General features: G+C 35.8%; 2 protein-coding genes across 15 annotated transcripts; one reads left to right on the top strand and one right to left on the bottom strand.

Moving 5' to 3' along the window:
* Window positions 1–1,198: 1,198 nt before the first annotated feature.
* Window positions 1,199–14,074, bottom strand: LOC104900192 (protein GAMETOPHYTE DEFECTIVE 1). 14 transcript variants are annotated; one of them, XR_008967110.1, is made up of 10 exons: window positions 13,386–14,073; window positions 13,203–13,280; window positions 13,039–13,119; window positions 12,423–12,577; window positions 11,140–12,284; window positions 10,664–10,781; window positions 5,103–5,283; window positions 4,747–4,798; window positions 1,865–2,001; window positions 1,199–1,671 (listed from the first exon to the last, which is right to left on the bottom strand). XR_008967110.1 is itself a non-coding variant. In XM_057390695.1 (7 exons), the coding sequence occupies exons 1-7, from the start codon at window positions 13,815–13,817 to the stop codon at window positions 6,645–6,647; spliced, it is 2,016 nt and encodes a 671-aa protein (XP_057246678.1). In that variant the 5' UTR covers window positions 13,818–14,074; the 3' UTR covers window positions 6,089–6,644. The 14 variants fall into 14 exon arrangements, 1 of the variants encoding a protein (XP_057246678.1); XR_008967113.1 differs by having other exon boundaries at window positions 1,865–2,823; window positions 4,747–4,787; XR_008967114.1 differs by having other exon boundaries at window positions 4,747–4,787.
* LOC104900191 (two-component response regulator-like APRR1) lies at window positions 1,330–3,090 on the top strand. The gene is made up of 3 exons (XM_019251032.3): window positions 1,330–1,722; window positions 1,893–2,075; window positions 2,616–3,090. Exons 1-3 carry the CDS (start codon window positions 1,330–1,332, stop codon window positions 2,802–2,804), a joined length of 765 nt encoding a protein of 254 aa, XP_019106577.2. The 3' UTR covers window positions 2,805–3,090.
* Window positions 14,075–18,108: the final 4,034 nt, after the last annotated feature.

The raw sequence follows: 18,108 nt of genomic DNA, 5'->3' as shown, positions 1-18,108 counted from the left end.
CTCTTACTAGCATATAGCTCGGCAGGATACACCAGTTCAGAGACTGGATAAAAGGCTAAACAACTCATAATTAAATGCCCCAACATATTATTGAGATGAAGATTCGAACCCTAAAGAAAGCCCTAAAATTCAAAGTGGTACTTCACTGAATTACCACCTCTTTCTCGTAAACCTTTTCTTCTTAGTGTCTACTCCATAGGTCTATATAGTAAAAAGGTGAGTGTGATTAGTACAATATGGTATTCACATGCCGATGTATATTTATATGCTGCAAATTGACTCTCTTTCTCAATGACTATCGTTCGTAGACCCCGCGCAACCCCGCCGGAAAGGAAGATGGAAAGAATCAAATCAAATTGGGTGGGGTCTTCAATCTTTTTACTGTTGATTAAGTGCATATTGGGCATTTTGGGGCAATAGAGCTTCCAAGATTGTTTTACAACATCATATACAATAACAATCAGCCTGTCACAAACAAAGGAAAAATAAAATTCATGAAAGCAACGTTTTCTCCACAAAATTACTAACAATTAATTTCTTTAATTTCTTTGTTTTAACGAAGTATGTAGAAAAATTTGCCAAAAAAAAGTTTTTGCGAGAAAACCAAATAACTACAAACCTCTTGTAAGCGATAATTGCATTATTAATTGGAAAAGAATAACCCATCCCATTTTCTAGTTTTGACCATCTCAATTTCGACATTCAGCCTTCTATTTCTCTTTTGGTTTTGCAGGTTTTCGAAGATTCAAAATGTGCTTAATCTTGTCCCAATTTTCAAATTACCGGTACATGCATCATTTTGTTGAATTCCAAAGATTCAATATTACAACTCCAATAGACAATACTTATTCCTACAAAATTGAACTAAATTTACTTGCTAGAAGTATCAATTTTAGTAAAATCTTCCTTACCTTATTATTATTCCCCACTCCTCAAGAAAAAACAAAAAAAAAAAATACATAAACCAAACCTCTTGTGTGAGATAATTGCATTATTAATTAGAAAAAAAAAAAAAAAACTTAAAACGCAAGTGTAAAAACATGATTGATTAGACTTAACATGAGATCGATATCCCTTAATTTCAAAAGTATGATTAAATTTATAAGGAAAGGGATGGTGTAATTACTTTTTGGGTGGGGGTATAAGGAAGTGGTAGTGGTAATAGAGAGACAAGAGTATAGGCAATGAGTCAACGATGTGTATTAAAGTTCGTAATAACATTCTCATATATATATGTCCTTGTGTTGGCAAGAGCACAAAGTATCTTGATTCTTATTCATTTGAACATTTTCTATACCCTTTCTTCCCTAAAAACACAACATAAATACCATGTACGGTCAAAATAACAGTTCTTACTATGATCATTCCTCTGATAGCATCAACCAAAACTACCCTTCCAGTTTATCACCTCTGTTAGTCCAGTCTCTTGTAGGCGACTTCGACTCTATCAATGAAGCTTTCATGCTCACAAACGCCAACGCGAATACAAGTGCTGGGAGTGGGTGTACTACTAGTAGTTACATAGGCTCGCCAAATTCACCTCTAAGCTGTACTAGTAGTCATCACCCACCAAATGCTACTGCCACTTTGATGCAGCGAAGCTTAAGTAACCACTCACTCCACAAAAACGGGTTCTATTTGCCTGATTCTTCTCCCGCCAGCCTTCACGACCTGGAAATGGGCCAAGTGAGACGGGTCTTTAGCACAGGTGATTTGGAACAGGTAATTCTTCAATTAATTGGAAAGCAACAAGTCACGACATTAGATCATGATCTAGATAGTTACTATAACTAAAAAAAAACTCATCAAGGAAATACACATAAATCAGGAGATGTCATAATTTTCGAAATTATATTCTGTCAACCTAACATGGTTGATCATTCTCATGACAGGGAGCCAAAGCTCTACGCCACCAACATCACCACCCAGTAGGAAGTCCGTTGGCAAATGAAAGTGCGAGCATTATTATTGAAGGTATGACAAAGGCATGTCGCTACAGTCCTGAGGAGAAAAAAGAAAGAATTGAGAGGTATCGCAGCAAGAGAAGCCAAAGGAACTTCAACAAGAAAATTCAGGTAAGACTATCAGTAAGACTGTAATACCCTTCAAGATTCCTAACTTTCAGCCAAAACTTGCTACTCTCTGAGCTGTAGGAGCATAACCACATAATACTACAGTATGACAGTAGGCCCTACCTCTAGTTAAATCAACATGTCATATTCACAACAAAATCATAACTTGCACTAAAGATATATGTTTACCACGGTAAGATACGATGCATAAGCAGGACATTGAAATCTAAGGACTTTGGTGACATGTAAAAGCTGAGAATCACAGTCGCTTCCACTAATACAAACAAAATCATCATGTTTAATGTATAGTCACAGTCGTCTTTCTTTTAGTACTGCTAATTCCAAAGTGTTCAACAATAAACAAACAGGTCCTCGTGTCTGTAACTTCTCACAATTGAAGCAATTCAAGAGCTAAATTTCAATATTTACGAGGAAAAATCTTTACACTAGTCTATATTATTTATTAATATTTTATTAACACAATTTGTATCTTTATCATAGACGAAACCTAATTTTTCTATGGTTGCAATGATTGGCCATCAGTATGCATGCAGGAAGACATTAGCTGATAGCAGGCCAAGAGTTAGGGGTCGATTTGCAAGGAATGATGAAATCGAACAGCCTGAATTTCCAGACCTACAATGGAATCAAATGGCAGGTGAAGAAGACGAAGAAGATGAAGGGCAGTGGATTCATCTCCTGAACTCCCTTTCAGCCAATTTGGTTCCATGAACGACCATTAGCAGTTAGACTGTCCAAAAAAAAGGCAATATTAGTTTCGCCTTCTGCTTTGTAGACTTACGTGTCAGACATGGTCTTTAATCTTAGGAGTCCATCATGTATATGATTTCGATGGGTGAAATATTCCTATGTATTCTGATCCTAGAATTGTTAAGGGTTCAAAATAGTTCGCATAGTACATTGCATGAGAGGGTCATGCAAGTAAAGATGTCAGTGTACACCATTTTGAATGCCCCAATCAATTCAGAAATTGTTTAAGGAGTTCTTCCCACTTCTTGGCCCCAGAGAAAACATTATAAAAAAGCTCAGCTGTGTTTATAAATAATCTGTAAAAGGTCCACATAATTTAACCTGTGACACTAATCATTTGACCACATTAACTTATAGTTATGGCTACTCAGAATATTATACTAATGAAATTCATAATGATGATTAGTAGAAACTATAGCAAAAAAATCTCTAATTTGGCGGCCAACTTTTCCTTTGTCTGCCGCTCGTGGGACTAAAATATTAGCATAAAACCTGCCTGTCTTTGACTAAATTCCTAGCAATTTGCAAGAGGATTAAATTAATCCAGAAAATCAAACTCTAATGTAAGCCTAATGCCTTCATCACGTCATCAATTGGTTACCTACCAGTAGTGTATCCAGCAAAAGCCTAATGCCTTCAATTTACTTTTAACACGGACACCAGAAAAAGTTCTTGATTTGTACTTATTTTACCCTTTTCAGCCTTTAATTTATTTTAGCCTATTACCTTATGTATTTCTTCTGAGTAATTAACTCAAGAATATATAGTATTTAGTAAATTTCGATTATCTTGGTACTCTGGTTTGTTATACACTCACATAACCAAGCACATAAATTTGTCCAAAACACAATATATTCGGAATATGTTAGCTGTCTTAGTCTCTTAGATAAGAAAGTTGGACTTTATCGAAAAACATGGATTGAAACCAGATTTCCTCTATAAATAGAAAGTAAAAAATCCATATACTATTGCGCACATATGCTCATGGCCGTATTGATTCAGCTTAGGCCATGTCGTAATAATTAACTTCCCCTAATTGATATTTAGGCGTATTTCAAGCTGTTAATCCAACAGCAATTCATAGAGGGGATAGCACATAGGAAACTACACTCAGATTGAGCTCTCTTCCTCTTTGACAAGGTAAATTGCACTCAGAACAATGAAAATTTTCCACTAATTAAGATGTTGGATTTACCTCATTATATAGTTTCAAAATATCAAATTTTAAATTCTTTACTAACAGATAAGTAGTGATGCTTGATGATCAAAGTCATGCATTTGGCAAGGGTGAAATCCCATATGATGCAACAGAAAAGAAAAGGGAAAGCATATACCAAGCATTTGTACTACTACACAATTAAACAAGTCCGAACTATACCCAAGAGTATACAAGAAAGAGTAACTTTCAAAAATTGATTTCACATTGCGAAAGATATTCATGGGCATGTGTTGGTAGTTACTTCAATAAATGAAAACGGAGGCCATGGTTAATTTCCTATCAGGAAATTCATTAATGAATTTATTACAATAATTCTAGAAAAAGATCATTTATAAGATAAAGTTGAAACTCACCATGAAGAGGGATGATACTTAGAAAGAAGCCAAAGGAAATATATATATATAAACAGTTCATGCTTCAATGTCCTCTATAAAATGCTTTCTCACTTAATAAAATGTCAAGCTGAACATATATCAGAAGAAAAGAACAAAAAGAAGAAATAAATAAAAGAACGATGAAACACGTCCGTAATCTGGCAGCTCAAAAGACTGTGGGACTGGAGAGGATCATCATGATTCTTTGGAATAATCTAATTTATCACACAGAACAGAGAATGGCTATGCACATGGCAAAATAAACAAGAGAACAGAAGAGGCAAAGAAAATGGAAAAGAGATGTACTGACCGACATAGTGATCACTGCTTAGATCGACATGGAGCCGCAACCTACATGACCCCTATGAAATGGGAAAAGTCATTAGTTGACAGAAAAACATCATTATCTTTCATCATAAACTAAAATGCATACAAAATATCAATTAACAAAAGCATAATATCAGCAGCCGCCAACTGTTATATTAATATTGTTTGCCATTATACTTCCAGGTGCCTGTGTGGCTGTGTCCCACAAAAAATAAATTAGTAATGCACCAGCACATGAGTGGCACTACTATAAGTTGGCAAAAGAGTTAAGAAACATGTAGTAGGAATGCAAGTATATTTAATGGGTTCGCATGTTTAATCATGAGAATAAGCTAGAACCTGCATGGGGTCAACTAGGGACTCCCAGACACACCTTTCGGCAAAGATTTATCCACTAGCAGCTTCCGTTCAGCTTGTTCAACAATCAGCTGTTGGAGGCAGGAAAAGTTGCAAGGTTCCTCTTACTCAGATAGCAAGAACTGGATGCAGGGTGACCTGGTTTTATTCCCTACAAACAAACCTATTTCAGGCACAATAGCGAAAAAATTGTATAGAATAATTAGTTTTTCATCTCCAACCAAATGATGAAAATTAAACAGCAATATTCTTTATAAAAGGAAAGAAATGAAAAAAAAAAAAAAAAAAAAAAAAAAAACTGAGAATGTCAATGTTTCAGTAGAACTCTTAAATTTATACGGTTATGCATCCTATTACTCCACCTTCACAAATTAAATCAAGCAGAATCACATACAATCTGATTCTGGGGGGACAATCAGAGTCTAAAAGCAAGGTAGATGCTGGTTTAAAAAGGAATGTTCTTCTAGGATACCCAAGAAATATTATATTCTACAGAACACCATCATTAAGACTAAAGGCATAGGTAGGCAAAGGGATTTTTTTGTATACAAGTGGATCAGCAAGGGGGGAAAGGCTATAACCTTTAGATAACAAGGTTCCTAGGTCTGTTTACTGAAAGATGAGTATCCATCATGTGATGCCTTCCATAAATAATGCGAATGCAAGAGTGGATGAACTTTTGAAAAAACTGCTAAACAAAATAAATATTAATGACTTATAATCCACTACCCCTTCAATAATATAAAGTAGTCCCCCATATGCTTAACCACGAAGAATTCGAAGTTTTACACAACTGCAACATGATATTCAATATCAAGCTCATAGGGTTCATAGGATTGACCAATGCTACCTAGAGAATGGTATGATCTAGCACATGGATGAAAACAGCGATGTAATTGCTACTTACCTTTAAAAATAATAGTCAGTAAGTATAACAGCATGTTCCAGGTCGATTTCTATCTTTTCTCTTTTCTTTTTTTTTGGGGGAGGGGGGGAACATATTTTAAAAACTGGGATGGACATGCTGGGGTCAGATAGGAGTACAAAGTACACATGACAATGGATCTTCACCTTCAACTGAAAAAAATAGAATTCCATAATAGACATATAACTTCCCTCCCCATCTTCTAACTAAAATTCGTCATACACCATATGACCATACAACAACCAACCACCACCTAGAGCATAGAATTAAGTCAAGGTCATTCCATTATGTAAAGGCTGTTGTGTAGTCAAGTTTCAACTTTACACACGAAGAGTCAGTTTGTAACGGGTGTTTTAAAGCCATACTGCCATATCCATTGAGGCTGGTTAATTTACCGCACAAGCCACAATAAATAAAATTAACACGCTAAGGTTCTATAAATCATAATCTCCAACACAAACAAAAATGTTTCACAGCTCTAATTAGAAAACAAGGTGGACAGTTTCAGTTTGTCCATTCACATAGTGAGATGCAGCAAATGGTTCTCTAGTGGCCCCCTAAATATTGTCACTCCAATCGCGATCATGACCATGATTTTGCTATGACCTATAGGAGTCAAAATATACACCATTAATTCAACAGATATATATGTTAATCAGAGGTCTTCAATGAATCGGTATCTAACAAACTTCAATCAGCATGCTAGGACAGGTATCAGATGATATCACAGCACACAGCTCAAGCATTGCCATCTAAAGCACTACCATGTTATAAAAATTGGATCACTCGGCTCTTTTGGTTCCCTGTGTTCACTCTCCACAAACACTCCCTCTGTTTCTACATGTTGCTCCTGGTTTCCCCGATGAAATGTCCAAAAAGCTGTTTTTATTGAGAACGCTACCATTATTGTAGAGCGGAAGTAAGAGAGAAGTACTAAAAAGCAAGGAGAGAAGTAGCAAAAAGTAAGAGAGAGATTACAAAAGCTGGGTTTTCCTTGGTATGTTTCCACATTCCCACTAGGAACAGCTTAAAGAAATGGGATTACTACAATTAATCACACAACCTAGTTATGAAATAACTTTTCCTTTACCCTGACACACCATGTAACTTATGCCTCTCACAAGTCACCAGACTCCATTGGTAACGCAAAACTTACTAACCTTACAGCACACATCAATTGTTTCTTTCCAAAGAAACAGCGATAATAATCAGTAAAAACAAAGAGAAATTAATAAGTTATGGAAAGCAACATAAGCTAGGCAGGAGGGACAACTTTCTCCAATATACGTTTATATAACTGAATAATGTAATTGAGCATCCCCTATAATGCAAACTGAGCAAGCAAAAAGATATTCAAAGGCTATCCCTCTTACAAGAAACAGACTCCTAAGCATTTTACACTGATCAAGGTTCAGCTCCTTGTGGATCACCTCAACTCCAAAGCTACCAAAGATCTCACATATGCAATCCAAGAAAACTAAGGAGATGCATAATTCTTAATCATTTCATCCTACTTTCTATAATAACAAATTTTGGTTGAGATATTGGATCCTTAGCTTCGGGCTTTAACCCAGAACTAACTCAATTACTTTGGCTATTAACTCGGTTGTACGAAGATTAAGTAACCAATTCTAATTCACCTTAAAGTCATATGCCCACAATTCTCCTTTCCTCCATTATAGCATATACAATGGGGATCTTAAAGGACTCTCCAACTAGCTCTCCAAGAAGAGAGAAAAATGGAGAGCTAGTTCTACCCCAACAATAGGTGGACTCTTGGAGGGTTCTTCATGGTCTCTCCATGGAGATACTTATTGCAAAGTATCTCCATGGGGATACTTATTGCAAAGTATCTCCATGGGGATACTTATTGCAAAGTATCTCCATGGGGATACCTTGAAAATAGATGGAGAGCCTTCACTTCTTTTATGAGCATGACAGGTGTCCTTATTTTTCTGCCACGGAATCAGGGTGTAAAGATTTTGTTGGAGAGCCAAATACCATTGTTCATACTTTTTTAACATGGATCTTAGAAGAGATAGAATAAAGGAGAGAGAGAGTAGAGAGACCCTTGGAGATACATTGATCATTGCACATGCTCTTAGGGAAGACCATTGTTGCATCACTTGCATGGAAATGAAAATTAGTCACTAGTTCCAACATATAGGAAACCCACATGAGAAAATGACTATCTCAATAAGTTAGATGCTTTGCATGTTAGAGCAAACTTTTTTTCGCTTAAAAAAATAGTATAAATCTGAGAATTAGCAACAGTTTCCCCACCAGAGGTCTGACATGGAGAATTTGATTCTGAAGGACCAGTTTGTTTGCTGGAGGCTGGAAGCAAAAACCTGAAGATGAAGGTTGTCAATCTACACGAAGGCTAACCTCTAACTACGTACAGACTTCTTCCACAGTCATTCTACTTTGATTCCTTGTAGCTCAGGCTCTAATGTGTTTCAAAAGCATAATTTTCAGATGAAGACTTTCTAAATACCCTAATTCTCAAAGACCAGACATATAAGTTCAAGGTCTGGACAACATATACAAGCAGTAAAATTTAGCTTAATAGGGAGAACATCAATAAGTGAAATTTTTTCATAATGACACCCATAGGTGCAATAAACAGGGATCTTGAAAGAGAGAGGGGGGGGGGGGTCTCTAATGTAATCCCTCGATCCATAAGTGCTGGCCCTCATAGCCTTATCAAGCATGTCAGTTAAGAAGTGTAATTGATGAGCAGGAAGCCAGGAACTAACAAATGTTGTATTAGTTCACAATTAGAATGCAAAAAGATATTGCTTGCAGCCTTGCACACATATTGCTTTGATGACGATAGTAAACTAAGACTTGCCAAAATTGAAAGTAAGACCATCATTTCGGCAAAGCAAGTGCATATATATTAAACTAAAGTCTCGCTCACTTTGTTGGTTCCTTCTTTCCTCTAGAAAAGAAAAAAAGAGAAAGAAAATAAAGACGGAGGGAAGAGATTAGGTTGAATAAGAGAAAAAAAGAGAAAGGAGTGTGGAGGAAAAAGGAACCTTCTTTCCTCTAGAAAAGAAAATGTTTTCCATCTTGTGAAAATTATATTTACCCCTAGAAAGCTATTTTCCACCTATTATCAATCAAAAGAAAATAGGAGAAAACTACTATTCCAAGAAAATGATTTCCTCCCAACCAAAACACTCTCTAAGTGAAAAACACAATTGAACTTCATATCCAAAAGTGTTAAGTTATACGATCATGTCTTCCCATACTGGGCTGAATACTTTAGGGGAAGTTTGGCTTGTTAAGAGGAAAAGGAAGGGATTTGAGAAGGGGTTACAAGAGAATGCAAAGGTTTACACTTTGAATTTTTAAGTTGTTTGTTTCAATATACCACCTCTACCGTCACCCTTCCTACTGCGCCGCCCTTCCCCTCCACCAACATAGCCTATATTCCTCTACTGAGCTGCCGCCACCTTCCCCTTTCTTCGCCGCCTCCCCCTTCCCCTAAATCTCTCGTGTAGATCTAGGTATTTTCGGGTGACCATTTCTTTGGCTGGGCTGGTTTTTCAGTGAGAAGGGTCGTATTTTCGGGTGATAAGGTGGTAGTTTGGGTGGCTGCACTGGGATTTCAGTGAGTCATGTGTTGTTTTCCAGTGGTCCAGTGGTGTTTTCAGATGTTGGGCTCGGGTTACAGTGGGTCTTGCGGTGATGTCGGGTTTTGGCTTGGGTTGTGGTGGTCGCACAAAAACTTTTCTGGTGGATGGACTAGGGTTTCGAGTGGTGGGGTGGTGTTTTCAGATGGAGAGGTGGTGGTTTGAGTGGAGAGGTTGCGGTTTCAGTGGAGCTGTGGTGGTTTAAGTTAGAGAGGTGGCGGTTTCAATGGAGATATGGTGGTTTAAGGTGGATAGGTGGTGGTTTCGGTGGAGGTGTAGTGGCTATGGTGGCCAAGTGGTGGTGGCCCTGGTGGCAAAGTGGTGTCAGTCATGGTGACCATGGAGTTAGAGCAGAGAAAGGGTAAGTGAAACCCTTGGGGGGTCAGGGGATCAAACTAGAGGAGTTTGAGGGTAACCATGAGGTAAAAGGAATGATTAAATGGACCAAACAAATAACAAGGGAATCAGATTACTTGATTCTTGCAAACCCCCCCCCCCCCGCCGAACGCCCCTTTAGTTTAGATCAAACTCCCTAAGAATTGTATTCAAGTTGATCCCACGTGTTAAACACACCATTACTTTCTTCTCAACCTCAATCCAAATTTGGGTTTAGCTAATCCGTAAAAAAGACCCCAAGGCTTCGCAAACAAATCATGCATCACAATCAAAAGGTGGAGTAGGATGGAAAGGGGTTAATTTTATTTAAAATAAGAGGTGAGAAATCATTTACACATCTATTAGAGCTCAATTATCTACTAGCTCACACAACACAAGCATAATGCAATTCTCAAATTAGAAAATGTGAAGTCAATATTAGAACACTCCAATATTAGCAAAATTTAAAGGTCAAGATGTACATGGAGTAAACATAATAACATATAGCTGCTAAAAAAAGCTTGAAAATTTGTATGTACTGCTTCACATGTATAATAATCACTCAACACGTCAAAAGCTCCAAGACATATCCCTACACTGACCTCTTCTTAGTTTTGTACATGGAAGACCTCCCTTTCTTCTTAAATGGAACTTGTAATAATCGCTTAAAAGGAAACCTCAGAATTTGGCTTTTGTGCTGCCACTTCACCTTAAGGTTACCTGCATTTTATAGCATGAAAAGAGTCAGCATAAACATCATTTAAGAATACTATAAAAGTTTCCTTAGCTTATGAGACACGTGAAACAAAATACAGGTCTCTCTAATATTTATAAGGAACTTGATATACTTTACAATTCTTCCTTTATATTGACACATCTTTTCAAGCTTCTTTTAGCGATACAGATATCTTAGAAACATCTGCTTTAGTGAGACATGTGATAAATATATACTGCATGTTGATAGATGTCACGGTTGAACTATAGTCAAGCCATTAACAAAACAATACATAATGCAATATAGAATATAGTGAAACAAGAACAGCTCACACAACATCTTAAGATAGCTCAAAAACATCACCTAATTCATTTTCACCTAAAGATAGGTGCCCAGCTTCTCCTATCTCTGTTACTTGTATTCTACGTTCTGTGATCTTGTCATCTGAAAGAGTGGATGTTGCAGCTGAAAGGTCATTGCTTTGTTTTTCCTGTTTTAGTGGATCTACTAGCATCATGGTATCAGCAGCAATAGTTTTTTTGCTGTCAATCTTGACTTCAGAGTGATCTTTCTTTTGCTCTTTCTTTTTGCACATCTCCTCACTACCGTTCTTCTCAATAAAGGAGTCCACATCCATCACATTTCCATCATGTTGAATCGCATTTCTATCAGCTAATGGATCTTCTTTCAGCTCCAGTAGATTTCCACCCAAAGATACATCAGGAGAGAGGGATAAGCCTGATTCATCACTTAATTGTTTGTCAGTTGAGATACCAGCATTTGTCGGGTTCAATACACCAGAAGCTAGCTTTAAATCATCAGTTTGCGCATCGTTGCGATCAAGATTCTCAGATTTCGTTATGACTTCCATTCTTGAACCAGCAATACATCCCACATCCAAGCAAACATCTTTTAAGGTTACTTCCTTCACATTGTCAGTGAGCAAGACATGATTTTCAAGAATACTAACATCATTCTGCAGCTCTGGATCACGTGATATGATTGGAGAGGTAGTGGTCTGCACTGCATTCAAGTTCTTTAGCTCCAACGAATCCATTGGAGAATCAAGGACTGCGTTCTGAGGCTCGTCAACAGCATAGTACTGTTGATTCAATAGACTACTGCTGTTCTGCGGCTTCTCACTCTTTTTTGACACCTCAAGATTCTTGGAAGTTGAGAGAAGGTCCGTAGATTTATCAGAAGCAGATACTTTACCCTCAATTCTGAAACCTACGTCATTTCCTTGTAAACCATGTGATTGCACACTATCAACAAACGAAGAAAATCTAACACCTTTATCAGTTTGGGAGACTTTTCCAGACTCAGCAAATGCTTTTGCCATATCATCTAAAAGCAAATCACCTTCACCACTAGTTAACGGATCCCAATCAACATGATCAACTATCCAAGGCTCTTTGGGATCAGTTTGCACTCCAGGTGGCATCACTTCAACTCTGATCGCCTCCTTATAGAATTGCTTTTTCCTTACAGCATTTCCTATTAAAACACTGTTAAAGGGTAAAGGGAAAGGGGGAGACCTCCAAATTAGACAGAAGAAAAAGGGTAAGAGTAGACAATAAAGCTGCTTCCAAGATCACCTGAGAGGAAAAAGGAAGCAAGAGTCAAGGTTTCCAAAGAAAACAAACCTGCAATTCTTAGATATAGTCGCTTTTGCACACTCATTTGAAAGACCAAGCAACGATAACAGATTAGCCACATCATTTGGACCTCTGAGCTCAAGAACAGAAGGAGCAGCACTGGATACAATCAGGTTCTTGCCTTGAGTCCACTCCACCAATAACTGCGTCAAGAATTTGCAAAACTCGGATGAAATGAAACCATCAATGTTATGGAATATAAGAAAGTGCTCCACGGCTACACCTTATAGAAGCTACGTTTTTAATCACAACAGCAAAATCCAGCTATCCTTTTTCTTTACAGTACTTTCTCATATTAGTTTTCTCATAGCAAGCCAGTCAGCCACAAATAAAAGCTTTCAGTAAAACATACCAATATCTTCTTTGGCACCATGATAGCAGCTGAAACTCGAATTATAAGAGAAACGCGGTAGGATAAAATACTTCAAAAGACATGTTAAACATTTGTTTTCCTGTTGCTACTGCTAGAGCCTACATTGCTAAGACGCCAACTACGCATTCCAACTAGTTCTTTGTCACATATAGTATAATTTCACTATTCAAGATGCAAATTACAAGCTAATTGAGCAAAAATCATATTAAAAAAACTCAACAACTATCACACCTTGGCATTGGAGATCATTTGCCTTCTCACTTGAGCATCTTGCATAAGACTCGAGTACATAATCTCGAAATACACCCCTCGCTGCACATTCAAATTCAAATTTCAATTACAATCAAACAGAAACGAAAACTATAACAAAAACACACAAGGAGAGAGAATCAAACCGCAATCGCAGCTTTCACCATAGGAAGCTTCAAACGAAACGGCAATTTCTCAGCAAAGTCAATCGAAATCAAATCAACCTACACACGCAAAAACTCAATCAAAATCCTCACTCATATAAAATTCACCAAATTCTCCACTAATACAACAATAACAATTCAATTTCAATCAATTAAACATAATACCTGCATCGATTGACATGCAAGATCAAATGAATTCTGGTTCAAAGGTTTAACAGCGATCAAATCATAAGTCTTAAGAACCGGATTACCGGAATTCAACGCCGAAGCTTGAGTTGAGGTTTCAACCACCATTGTTAAACGAGTATACTGTCGAAACGCAGAGTTTTCGGAAACTCCGAGGAGACGACGATGAAAGGAAACAGTTGAGGAGAGAGAAGGAGATACATTGAGGAGAGAAGAGAGAGGAAATGGAGAAATAGTGCAACGGTCAGATTCGGACATTATACCTTTAATCGTACGATTGTAAGCGATTCCAGTGTAACCTAACTCCATTGATTTGACGATTAGCTTGAGTCGAGTTTGCTTTTTTGAAGATTTGTCTGAGATTGATTTCTCGGATTCTAGGTATGGAATGTTTAGGTCGAAGAGTTGCATTGTTTTTTCTCTGTTAATTAGGGTTTGTCGTCAAGAAAATTTAATGGCGGAATTTGTTTTTTTTTTTTTCAGAGGTTTAGGGTTTAAGGATGAAGAAGATGAAAGCGGAGAATTGAGAATGAATTGTTTTGCTATACGTTGCATTCTTTTTTAATGTTTCTTTTGTAGATTTGCTATAAGTTGCCAAAGTATGAAGAACGTAGGATTTAATCATTTAACCAACCCTTTAGCCAAGATAAAGTAGAGACGTATAGTCTTAGAGCACTATTAACATTGAAAATAAAAAATCATGAGATGTTTGAGAAAAAAAAAGGGTCTTAATCACAATTGGAAAAAAAATCATGTGTTGAATGGGGTTGATTGGGGCAAAAAAATGGGATGGGGTGAGTGAAATGGTGATCAGGTGTGGAAGTGGGACCCATTATCTGGCCAGCATTCCACTAATTTTTTTTTTACTCACCCAGCAGCAAAACGCAGCGTTTTGCTGCTGGGTGAGGCAAAAAAAATTTGGTCGCTGACACGCTGACGTGTCAGCGCCAACTGCAGTGTGACATTTGTCACGCACGCCAAGTGTCAGATTGTTATTAGTTTTTAAAAATATAACTGTTGTAAATTTTACAACGGTTATATTTTAAAAAATAAAAAAAAAAATACCAACGGCTCTATTTTTTCAAGATCTATAAATAGAGACCAATTTTGCTATATTTTGGGCACACTTAATTTTCTCCATCTTCACTAATTTCTTCTCGTTGTTCTAACTCTTCTTCCATTGCTCTTTATTTTCAAATTCTTAATTAAGTCTGTAATTGTCGCACCAATGTAGCATTTTATGTATTTCGTTCTTAAAATTATATTAAAAATGCTAATTGTGTCTCATATCATTAAAAACGCTAATTAATTTCGTATTTAATTACTTAATGAAAACGCTAATTATATATGTTACGTATTAATAAAAGCTACTTATGTAGATAACTTAATTATTAAAATAATAATTATAATTTAAAATTTATGAATTTAATTAATAATCAAATATCAATTAGTAATGAATATTTCATATCATTAAAAAGTAAATTATAAAAATATTGTATAATGGTGGTTGGGTGATGAGAGAGAAAAAGTAGTTGGGTAGGGTCAAAAAGTAAGAGAGGAAAAAGTAGCTGGGATGATTGAAAAATGGTTCATGGTTAAGGAGATGAGTGGGAATTGATTGTGGGATGTTATTTTTTTAGAGAGAGAAAGTTAGAAAGAGAGTGGGATGATTGAGTTTTTCACTCATGAGTAATGGTGCTCTTATACCCGATATGGGATAATTTTTCCCATACCCGGTATGGGATAATTTTCTCATATTATTTACTTGATTAAATGTAGTCCACATATAATTTAATAGTTAATTGATATGATAAGATATTGTTAAGATATGATATAAGATTTCAACTAACAAGCCCAAAAAAAAATATCGGGTATGGGAATATCATTGCTCTTTGGCCAAAGCCAAAACGTATGCATTTGGGCATATTTGACTACCCTAAATAGAAAATTTTGAATACTACTCGGAGATTCCGAATTCGCAAAAAGTTATGACATGATAAATTGGACATTTGAAGTGGTATCAGGTACATGTTGATAAAAAAAATTGTACGTTGATAATTATATCGAAAATTTTCTAAATTTATTCTCATGCTAAAAATTATCGTGGAATATTATCAATTTATACTCACATTCATTATATTTGGTAAATCTCAATGGAACAAACATGCAATAAAAGAAATCGTTGCAATCATCAACTCTGGTTAATCAAACGTGAAAAAGTAAATAAATCTCAATGGAACAAACACATTATGTTACCATACTCAATCATACATTTACAAGTGTTTTCTTTTCATATTGGAACTAAACACTCAATAAAAGTAAGAATTATTCTTATATATCCTTCCATCCCTTTTCTATTCTATAAGTTAAACTGAACGTGCACTTTTATAAGTGAATTCATTGCAGCAGTTGAACAAAATTTTCAATTTTCAATTTACATCATAAACTAAAACACGTGCGATACTAACTTTGAAATAACTTATAAACTGTTTTGCAGTGCTAAACATGATAATTTAGTTATTAAAAAAAATGTTTAAAATTTTATCGAAATTGAAATATATATGGAGAATCAGGTCCATGAAAATGAGTATTTTGGTCCACCAAAATCGGAACTTCAGGACATTTGTTATGGACCAAAAATGAGATTTTGAACCAACTTATTGGAAACCGAGTATAGATGTCTTTCCTTCACTCCTATCTCCATTTCGGTCCTCTCATCCCTTTCGCCACAATTTATGATGGAATTTTCCTTGCGAGAAAATGCTCCAAAACCGATGCGCTTCCCAGCAAACTTCACACTCACTTAGAGCGACATAAATTCTTTCTCGAGGTTCGACCGCTTTAGCAAAATAGATTTTTGCTTTTCAAATATCCTATGCACATTTAGTTAAAATATTATGCATATTTCAAATGTCGTACTCCAGCAAAAAACTTACCAAATTTGAACGAGATACCATTAGACCGATTGTTTCCTTCTCTTCAACATCTTCAAGAAATTTAGAGATATTATTGGGTTTATCATTTTTCCTTCAAAATTATTGGCCAACGTAAAATTAGTCAGTGCATAACTCGGCAAAAAAAGTTCCGCAGCGATGTCGTGCTCATTATCATTAATCGTGAATGTTACGCCTTTACAATCGACCTTTATCAAACCCATTCTAGTGGGATTAAATTGGGAAGTACTCAAAAATACAAAAAATTCAAATTTTCAATGCACATATAAACTAAAACACGCGGTACTAACTTTGAAATAACTCATTAACAGTTTTGCAGTGCTAAAAATGATAATTTAGTTATTAAAAAAAATGTTTAAGACTTTATTGAGATTGAAATATATATGGAGAATCAGGTCCATGGAAATGAGTATTTTATTCCACCAAAATAAGAACTTCGGGACATTTGTTATGGACCAAGAATGAAATTTTGGCCCAACTTATCGGAATCCGAGTATAGATTTCGGTTCAATTTTGTTTTTTTTGCTCATTTTACGAAATTTTTGTTCATTTTAGGTTGTTTACTCATTTTACTTGTTAGCTTGTTGTAAGAAATCATCGTTTAAAATGAGCAAAATATATCACACTAACACATGCATATCATTTCTAATTGAAATCCTAACATGTTAGAAATTGCAAAAGGAAAAAAAAAAGCACAACAAATAGATACTGAAGCATTTAAAAGTTAAACTTCAACATTATCATTCGTCTTTTTTTCCAATAATTTACAGAACCAATTTTTTGTTTTTTGCCTCAAAAATGAAATGTGGGGTAGTATTAAGAAATTAAGCCTAAATAATCGAAAGATAAATAGTTTTCAATCATATATAGTAAAACAAAAATTACCAATCAACAATTCTAAAAAAAATGACATTTTTCCCAATGACAAGCTAAATAAGCAATTCACAAGCTCAATGAATGAATAATATAGAGAAAATAAGAGAGAATTCAAACTTGAAAATTAATGTGAATGACTTTCAAGTGTTATTGTCACCATTATTAAGTTTTGACTTGAGCTCTATTGATCAATGAATTTGATGACCTTTGAATGATTTCAAGATTATGATGAATCAATAGAGTTATTGAATGCTGGGGTTTTTTGGGTAATGAATGAGTAAGAGAGAAGTAGAAAAGTAGAGAAAGAAGCACTAAAATAGAGGAGGGAGCAAGAGTGCGTGAGTTTTACACTCGTTTTAAAATTTTACACTTGTTTTAAAATGAAAAGCTCCATTTCCGTCATGAAAGAAACTTCAATATCACCTCAAAACATCGACTTCGTCGACCCACTTCTTTTCAATCTCTTTCCTTCAATCCTATCTCCATTTCGGTCCTTCTCATCCCTTTCGCCACAATTTCTCTGATGGAATTTCCCTTGCGAGAAAATGCTCAAAAGCCGATGCGCTTCCCAGCAAACTCCACACTCACTTAGAGCGACATTAATTCTCTCTCAACTCTCAAGGTTCGACCGCTTTAGCGAAATGGATTTTTGCTTTTCAAATATACTATGCACATTTAGTTAAAATATTATGCATATTTCAAATGTCGTACTCCAGCGAAGAGAGATAATTTCTTCAACAAAGAGAAATATCATTTCTAGAACAAGATATTATCACGTGTATAACAATGATCACAAATCTAATTTGAACAAATAACACGAAGAAAAAAACGCATTCTCTCTCAAAAATAAATGAATGAAAAGAACGCAGCAA

Source organism: Beta vulgaris, chromosome 7 (assembly GCF_026745355.1).
Source record: "Beta vulgaris subsp. vulgaris cultivar EL10 chromosome 7, EL10.2, whole genome shotgun sequence".
Lineage (NCBI taxonomy): Eukaryota > Viridiplantae > Streptophyta > Magnoliopsida > Caryophyllales > Amaranthaceae > Beta > Beta vulgaris.
This window is presented reverse-complemented; position numbering and strand designations above follow the sequence as displayed.